At 36.7% G+C, this 9,680-nt stretch overlaps 1 protein-coding gene across 1 annotated transcript in view; it reads left to right on the top strand.

Moving 5' to 3' along the window:
* Positions 1–3,230: 3,230 nt before the first annotated feature.
* The window catches only part of LOC109378425 (uncharacterized), a gene marked incomplete at its 3' end in the record, with an annotated part of 52,199 nt that continues 45,749 nt past the window's right edge, over positions 3,231–9,680 (top strand). The window contains exons 1-6 of the mRNA XM_019634816.1: positions 3,231–3,258; positions 3,610–3,770; positions 5,133–5,180; positions 5,977–6,114; positions 6,532–6,667; positions 7,135–7,392. Of these exons, the coding sequence (XP_019490361.1) occupies positions 3,231–3,258; positions 3,610–3,770; positions 5,133–5,180; positions 5,977–6,114; positions 6,532–6,667; positions 7,135–7,392 (769 nt within the window). The remainder of the gene's footprint in view (positions 3,259–3,609; positions 3,771–5,132; positions 5,181–5,976; positions 6,115–6,531; positions 6,668–7,134; positions 7,393–9,680) is intronic.

Raw genomic sequence — 9,680 nt, forward strand, 5'->3', positions numbered from 1 at the left:
TTCTGGAATGGCCATCAGAGCTGTTGTCATATTACCCTTGATGTCCTGAATGTCATCAAAATGTCTTCCTTTCAATATTTGCTTTATCTTTGGGTACAGAAAGAAGTCATTGAGGGCCAGATCAGGTGCGTAGGGAGGATGTTCCAATACAGTTATTTGTTTACTCACTAAAAACTCCATTCCAGACCGTGTGAGCTGGTGCATTGTTGTGATGCAAGAGCCATGAATTGTTGGCGAAAAGTTCAGGTCGTCTAACTTTTTCACGCAGCCTGTTCAGCACTTCCAAATAGTAAACTTGGTTAATTGTTTGTTCAGTTGGTACAAATTCATAATGAATAATCCCTCTGATATCAAAAAAAGGTTAGCAACATCGTTGCAACAAGTTCTGGAGCTTATTTGTTTTTTTTCTGTCTTGAGCACAGAGCTCCTAAAACCCTTGGAATATTCTAAGTGATGAGAACAATAAAGGTCTTTTGTTATGTTAATGAGGTGACTTTCTGACCACACCTGAGGATCGGGGCTGGTTGCCAAGAAACCAACCCTGTGATTAGAGGGTTGGAAGTTTCAGTCCCAGTGACCTGGAGCTGGAGGTTGAATCAATCTCTGAGAGCCAATGATTTAATCAATCATGCCTACTTAATGAAGCCTCCACAAAAATCCACATGGACAAGGTTTGGAGAGCTTCTGGCTTGGTGAACACATGAAGATGTGGGGTAATGCCTACCTGGAGAGGGCCCCACATCCCTTCCCCTTACCTGCCCTGTGCATCTCTTCCATCTGGCTGTTCCTGAGTTATATCCTTTTATAATAAACCAGTAATCTAGTGAAAAACAATAATTTCCTTACCAGTATCAGATAAACGGGTTACCTGAGTCCTGTGAGCCACTCTAGCAAATTAATTGAATCCAAGAATAGAGTGGTGGGAACCTTCAATCTGTAGCGAGTTGGTCAGAAGAAAAGGTAACAACCTGGGCTGTGACTGGCATCTAAAGAGGGGAGAGGGGGGATTGTAGCACTGAACCCTTAACTTTTGGAATCTGATGCTCTCTCTCGGTAAATAATATCACAATTGAGTTGAATTGTAGGACACCCGGCTGGTGTCCTGAGCATTGCTTGGTGGTGTGGTGGAACTCCCCCTCCCTCCACCACACACACACACACACACACACACACATTTAAGCTCTGTGAAGGGGAGAACTAATCACATTGGTCGCTAGATCACTGTGCTTAGCACTGTGCTTGGCACATAGTAGGCACTCAATGTTTTTGTTGAATAAATGACTGGAAGTTAAAATGAGGAAGGGGTGAGTATTGTGATTACTTGTATTTTTGTCACATTTCTATCGGGGATGTGGTTATGAAGATATGTCTACCTAACCTCTTGGTGAAGACATAGCTTTTCTTTCATAAAAGATATGTAAATAAGACCCCAAACAACATATTTTCTAATTGGAAATTCATGTTATAAGGTAGTAATGATTTCCATTAGTGCATAAATGGCTTCCATCTGAAAACTAAATTATTTTCCTTAAGAATAAATGCCCTGAAATAGTACTAAATCTACAGTTTCCTTTTTTTTTCCCCAAAAGAAATGACCCATAATTTTCTTGAATCTTTCACTTAATTTCTCTATACCTAAGTTCCTAGGCCAAATCAAAGGGTAGGGCAGGGACAAGCCCACACTATTTCATAGAAAACCTCCTCAGGAAGGAGAGCTTTTGAAGGAAACCATACTGATTAAAGTGCTACCAAGTTTATTGACCTAGGAGAGAGACTGATGTAAACCACAGAAGGTGGTAGTGTTATGATAGCAGCTTATTTAAAATTCCATTGTTTGCAAAGCAAATGTATGACAAAAAAATGCCATATTGAAATATATATATATATATATATATATATATATACTTTGTTTAATTCACTTAATGGATTACTTATTCATTTATTATGACCAGTTTTTTTATTTTCCCCCCTGATTTTATTGAGATATAATTGACATATAACATTGTAGAAGTTTAAGGTGTACAACATAATGATTTGATATATGTATATATTGCAAAGTAATTACCGCAACAAATTTAGTTAACATTAGTGGATTTTTAATTTGATCATATTTACCAAAGCCTAAAAGCTAATTCACTGGCAATGAAATCATTTTGTGATATATTGCTTTGACACTTTCGACTTTTAAAGACGTAAGATACATAGAACCCTCAGGATTTAAGCAACATAAATATAGTTCATATCTATAACTGTGCTTGAATTAAGATATAGTCTTTGCCATCAAGAGTTCCTAATCTGGCTGAGGACATAAACACATAAAAAGTAAACTTTTGTGCTACAATATAAACAAAGTTCTATAGGAAAACAGAGGTTGAAACGTTTATGGTCTGTTACTTCGTTGAGAGTGTAAGTTAGGGTGCCAAGGAGGAGGAGACGTGATATTGAAAAGTGAATTTGGTCAGAGGTACCCTGTAAGTAACCAAGAATCAGAATAGCTTTTAAATAAGCACCCCAGGCATGACTGTGTATTTTAGAAGGATCACACTCGCTAACTTGTAGGAGAGATTGGGGTATCAGACAAGGAGACATAGTCCAAGTATGATTCTATTGGTAGTAATCCCAGTGAACCAATATTAGCTGTCACTCTATTATAAAGTATTTATACTTTACTAAGTGCTCTACAATCTCACTCTTGACCACAATCACCTTTTCAGAGAGATGCTCAGCTAGTAAATGAAGCAATAGGATCTGATCTGAGGTTCCAACACTTATATATGGCACATACTTTCCAGAGCGAGAGATAATTAAGGTTTTCAATGAAGCCCATGGCTGTGGGAATAGAGGGTCAGTAATCACCTTAAGAGATGTTTTAGAAGTGGAATCCAAGGGATTTTTGAGGACAGGTTGGCTTTGGGTAGTGAGGGAAACGATCTGAGAAGGCAGAGTGGGTGATTTTGTTTGTTTTGCCAACCCTCTGCTCAGGAAGGGCTGGGAGAGGAAAGATCATGAATTTAGTGTTGGAAAGATGGTTTTGAGTTGCCAGTGGTGAGCATCCAGGTGGAGGGTAGGCTGTAAATACCGCTCTGAAGCCCTGGAAAGAAGTGAGCTCCAAGACGAAGTGATTGGGAGTCTTGGATATAACGGAAAACACAAAGGTGAATGAAATAACCCAGATTGAAGGAAGGCACCATGGGTCAAGCCAAATTTTAAATTGGAAAAGCCAGAGGATGATGTGGACTAAGAAGATGGAAGAATCAGGTGAGGGTGATAACAGGGAGGAACCAGGTTGGTGAGGTCAACTGAAGAGAGGTTCTCAGGAAGCAGAAAGGGTTCCATCAACACTGTCAAATGCTGCAGGAAACAAAGCACACGACATTTGAATGTAAGAATGTGGCTTCATACATAGCCACGTGGATGAACTGAAAACCGCGCCCAACCAGGGCCAGCCACATGGTCGGCTTCTGTTTCTTTTTCATGAGAAGCCAATGGTTCCCACGCGTTCTCCTTCAATGCTTTATTTACCCTTGCCTCCCTTCTTCCTTGCGGAGTGTAATTCTCCTCCACATATCAATGTTTTTGGGACTCGCCTCCCACCTCTCTCCCTTCCAGCTGCTCACCGTTGCCATGGAGACCACTTAATTAACGCCACCGAGGGAGAGGACACCTCCGGCGGGAAGAAACCCCGCCCAGAGCAGTGGCGGGAAGAGCGGAGCAGAGAGAGGGCTCGCGGGGACCAGCCGGGACGAGGACGCACACGGGCCGGCCGCGAGGTGGGCTGCGAACAGCGGGCTCCTGCGCGGGCTCCGCGCCTCCGGGGCCCGGTCACCGCGCGCAGCAAGTCGGAGCGAGAAAAGAGCAAAGCGCCAGCGGCGCTGCTCGGGGTCAGCGTCCGGGTCGTGTCCCCGCGGGTTGCAGGGGGCGCCTGGCACCCGAGGGCTCCTCCGCTGTGCGCTCCCCGCGCTGTGACTGCCAGATCTCTGCTCTTTCCTCCTTCCCCCACTGGTCTGACCATTTTTAACCCCCCAGTTCTTTCCTTTATACTGTTCTCTCCCATCGGTTAAAAGTTGGCTTCTCAGGACTGTGTCTAAAACAGCGCGCTTCTGCTTCCCCGCTCCTGGGCGCTGATCTTGTGACTCACAGCTGAATTAGGAGACTTGGGGCTTGAAGAACAGGCGGCGGGAGCGATCTTTCCACGATGGTGTTCTGATTATTGTACACAAGCCTTTGCAATTCTATACTACACTTAGTTGTTTTTTTTTGGGGGGGGGGCGGGGGCGGGGTGAGAATTAATACCGCGCGCGACCCCGAGTAAGAACACTTTTGCTAAGAAAAATGAACAATTAAACCTTTGCAGTTTTGTGGAGGAGTCTGCGGACTGAATAGGTATTTCTTTTTAACGGGGTGCATTTTATGAGATGAACACTTGCTTAATTCGAACTAAGAATTTTGTAGGATGAAACCTGTAGAGTGGGCGGGCTTCAGGGAGTTTTGAAGTTGATCCTGGGTACCTGTTTATTATTAAAATGACATTTTTTTTCAGTTTTAAAAATACGTACTTTAAGTACAGTTTTTTTCTTCTTTTTTTTTTATATCTTAATTTGAATGTAAAAAGCTCTTAGGTTCCCAGGCACTCTAGGTTCCTAGGAAACACTACACAAGCTTTTTAGATGAATGCATTTAAAAAATGAAATGGATTTCGAATGTTTCTCCCATTTAAGTTTCAGTTTCAACAGTATACTGAAATATTTTTCATGTTGATAAAATGTGAGGAATTACTTCTAAAGAAGCAGCAATGTGTAGGTGTTCTAGATTTTCAACCGTTAAGGTTAAATAGTTTCACATAGTGCAGTGTAATTGCCTGATTTTATTTTACCTCCTTTATATGTAATTGTAGCAGCTTCTAGAAACAATTTTTTTTGTTGTTTGTTGGACTACACTGATGTTTCCAATTTTATTAGGTGGAGAATATCATGAAGCATCTACTTACTTAACATTCAATTGGATGAGCAGTCTAAAGTGAAAGACATGACATTAAAGTGATACATATATACACACCACATAATGTCTAATAGTTTAGTATTAAATCTAAAAATATACATGTTTAATTGAACTGAATACGTTTTGTTTTCCAGATGGAGAAATCAATTATTCTACTGTTCTGGATACAATATGCTGTTAAGGTAAGACATTTTGAATGTGCCCTTTTAGGAATAATTAGTTAATGGACCAGATACAATTGCATTGCATTTATCCATTTTGGAAAATAAGGGATGTGTTTAGAGAAATAACACCTAAGATTAGGTTTATTACCTACGAAAAATTTTCTTTGCTAGGTGCTGTCAAATTAGTGCATATAGATGGCATCTGTTTTCACTGCTTACAAATGGCATTAGGGATAATCAGTGGAGAGAGAGAGAGAGAGAGAGAAGAATTTGGTGAAAGTCACATCATCTAGGGAGCATAAAGGGCCTCTGAGCCTATGGTCTATTTTGCCTCAATTGGTAACATTTTCTTTACCTGTCAATGAACCAAGGCTCTAAAACGACTCAGAGTCACACATTTTGCACTCATACTTATTTTCATTGCAAATGTATTTTTAAGAATGTCTGAATAATTCAGTTTTGTAGCCATTACGATCAAAGTATACAGCTGATGTGCCAGGAGGGTGTGTCGTGTTTTTCCCATGACTTGGAGTCTTCCTTCTCCAGGACCCTGGGAATACGGTGTTTCCTAGTTTGAGTTGGAGAAACATGGATCTTATTTTACTTCCCCTTCTTAAGTCATTTTCAAAACTGTGTTTACAAATAGAGTATGCAGTGGCTATTATTTAAGTCATGTAGAAATCAATATTGCTGAAAAAGTTTTCAGTTATAATTTAGCCTATTTTAGGTTTCATTTTTGTAAATTTGCTCATAAGATAATAACCAAGAATTCATTTTTAAATTATTTCACCATTATTTTTCTTTCCCATTTCAGATCTCAAAATGTTTTTATTATATACCAATAAATAAGCAAACAACAACAACTTTTATTGAATGGGAAGAATTTCCTAAAGGAGAAAATCCTGAATTTTATCTTTTAAAATACCAACTTGTTAATAATTTTGCTCAAAAAGTAAGGCATCATTTTTTTGGCTTTGATGAGAAGTAAGCATAGTGTAAATTTGTTGTAACTAAATGCCACACCAGAAATGGGGACTTAATAGTTATTGTGATTTCTTACTTTTATTAATATTTAAAATGTTAGCATTTTATGAATTATCTTTAATAAGTACTTCATCAAAACAATACTTAGCTTTTTCATAGGAATGATTATATATCTTCCTTTTTAGAATTTGTATACTACACAGACAGTAGTTATTTAAAAATAATATTTTATATAAAAAAATAGATATATATTTTATGCATACGTTTATATTCCATATTGGAAAAGCTGTTTCTTATGAAAGAGATTTACAATAGTCAAACTGTTAATGTATCTGACACAGAATTAGTAAACGTTTCTTAAGCAGATGTATCTCATTATTTACAGAATGTCAAAAGCATTCCTGCAGACCCACAAAAACTTCCAAAATCAATAATAACACTAGAAGAAAATGAAGACTATCACATCACTATACAGTCCATAAAATATGGGCAAATTTTAAGTGAAAAGTCATTTCAAACCCGTAAGTCATATGTATATGTTGTTCAGCTAGATTACCTAATTATAGATGGGAATTTGGATTTGAATTTTACAGTGATTAATAGGTATGTAATGGTAGTTGAAAATCACATCATGATGGTAGTATTCTATTATTTAAATGTAATGTAAATGTCAATATTTAAAGGAAATTGTAAACTAAACTAAGAATAGCATTCTCAGTTTTGGCATTTAATGTGTGATAATTTAAATAGGTAGGTATAGCGGAAATGTTAAGTATAATCCAGATTATTCTAAAAAATATTATAATGTGGATTTGTAATCTAATTCAATCATTCTAAATAGGGTACCAGAAACTGCCATATAGTCTAGAAAATATTTTATAGTTGATAATGTTTTCCCACCTTGGTGAATCTTTCATAATTCAATATCCTTTGTGTTTCATTCAGTTTCATTTGAAAACATACTAATTATTCTTTCTGACTTTTTTAGGGGGAATCTCAATTAGAAATATTAAAACAATAGCAACAAGTACAAGTGTTTCTTTTAACTGGAGTGTGGTATCTTCCAATGACATTGCAGTGTCAATATCTCTTAATCATACTTCACAAATTATGCAAAATAATGTCATTGTTTATGAGTGGGATCATTTGAAACCTGCCACCTTATATGCTTTTACTTTTGAAATTAAACAGATGCATTTGGATTTTATAAATGTACTTCAGAGACTGGATGTTCAAGTTGAAACAGGTATATAGATATTTGGTTCATTATTAATGTATTAATTATATATATTATATATTAATAATATATCTTAATATATTATACATATTAATATATGATATATAATTAATATATAACATATAATATATATTACATATTTTGTAGATAAGTTAGCAGTTGTTCTTTTAAAAAGTAACTACTTGTAAATGCATTAGCATAGTCCCCTTTTTCTAATTATATCATTCTGGTATTTGACTGATTTAGTGAACAAGCTGGATTTACCAGTAAAAGATAAGAAGCAACCATATTTTCCTTCCACCACTTGTTCTAAGCTGAACGAAGTGGGTTCTCTTTTCTTTAACTCTGGCAGTGGTTCATATAAATTCCGTAACTTTTTAGGTGACTTTAAAGTATCAGTGAACAGTCTCATTTTCAGATATTAAAAAGCACATTAAAATCTGGTGTAAAAATATCAGTCTTTCATCCTATTTAATGCCTCACCATTACTCATCTTCATCAGATGTGACCAAAATTTGGAATACTATAAGTGGAAAGGGAATGTGGTCAATTTTTTTGTGTGTCTTTCTAGTTTTACTTCCTTCCCCCACATGGTTGGAAAAGATATGAGAAGAGGATAGAGTCATAGATAGTTAATGAGGGCAATACACTCTCTGTGATGGGCCAAGTCCCATTTTAACACCCTCTACGAATAATCAGTGAATCACAATGTATGTTTACAAGTGAAGTGAAGAAACACTTGAATAGCAAGAAAAAGACAATATTAAGTACTTAGAGCATTCCCTCTCTTCATCCGCCTTCATCCCCTGTGAACAAAACAAGACCACATTTTCTTCAAAAGATCCTTCTCACATCTTCCTGACATGGTGGGTTGAGGCNCTGTTCCCCTTCCCCCAATTCCCCAATAAAAAATCTTAAAAAAAAAAAAAAGAATAGAATTACCATACAACTCAGTGATCCCTCTTCTGGGTATCTACCCCCAAAATTTGAAAACATTTATCTGTGAAGATATACATACCCATTGCAGCATTATTCACGGTGACCAAGACATGGAAACAACCAATGTCCTTCAATAGATGATTGGATACAGAAGATGTGGTATATATATATTACTCAGCCATAAGAAAAGACGAAATAGTGCATTTGTGACAACATGGATTGACTTTGAGATTATCACTCTAAGCGAAATGAGTCAGATAAGTTTACTCATATGTGGGTGTCAAACTGAAAGCAAAAACCAAACAAGACAAACAGGAGAAACAAACAAACAAAAATACTTATAAGCACAGACAACCGTTTAATGGTTACCAGAGGGTAAGGGGGGAGGGGAGTGGTAGAAGAGGGTAAAGGGGATCAAATATATGGTGATGGAAGGAGAACTGACTCTGGATGGTGAACACACAATGCAATATATAGATGATGTATTATAGAAATGTACACTTGAAACCTATATAATTTTACTAACCAACGCTACCCTAATAAATTTAATAAAAAATAAATAAAAAGACCTGCAAGAACAGAAAACATGAGACAAAGAAACACACAAAAAATAGTATCACTAATCTTATTCAGGTTATAAAATTTAAGGAAGAACATTTTTATGTTGGTCTTTAATTTTGAAGTGCTATTCCATTTTAACCTTAGAACAGTACACTTCCACATTCTGGGGTGTGAGAGATCTTGCTACTCTAAAGGGAAAAGCATTAAGAAAGAAAGGTTCTCATGTACATGCAAAGGGCTCTGAAAAAGAGTAGGAGTTCAAAGTAGAACCAGGAGTTTTTTTTTTTATAGTAATCTTGTAAATCATGCATGAGTTTTTCTAGAGTGACATGACTCATTTTAAAATTTATATTTGCTGTTTCCAAAATATTTTTAAATCTTTTTTTTATTAAATAAGTATTTATTATCAAGCAGGTACAGGATAGTTTCACAACCTATTTTGTATGTTTGAGGAACCCCAAGTCTATCCTTTTAGTTGTTCCATTAAATCCTTACAATGGAATAATTCCCAAGTGTCACTTAGAAAAGGGAAATGACAGAATTTTTTAATATTCCTTGACCAAGTATTTATTAAAAAAATATTTGAGTGCCTACTATGTAAGGTATCATGACTAGCTCAATGGGTAATATGAACATTAGTTTTACTCTCAGGGAGATTACAGTCTGGTAGAGACACTGAGCTATCCACAGGTAATTCTATTAAAAATACAATTCAATGAGCCATCCATTAGTGGCATTAAATACTACAGATGCACAGAGGAGGGGATGTGACTCTTGTTAGAGGTTCCTAGGAAAAG

Source organism: Hipposideros armiger, unplaced genomic scaffold (assembly GCF_001890085.2).
Source record: "Hipposideros armiger isolate ML-2016 unplaced genomic scaffold, ASM189008v1 scaffold_1971, whole genome shotgun sequence".
NCBI classification, from domain to species: Eukaryota; Metazoa; Chordata; class Mammalia; order Chiroptera; family Hipposideridae; genus Hipposideros; species Hipposideros armiger.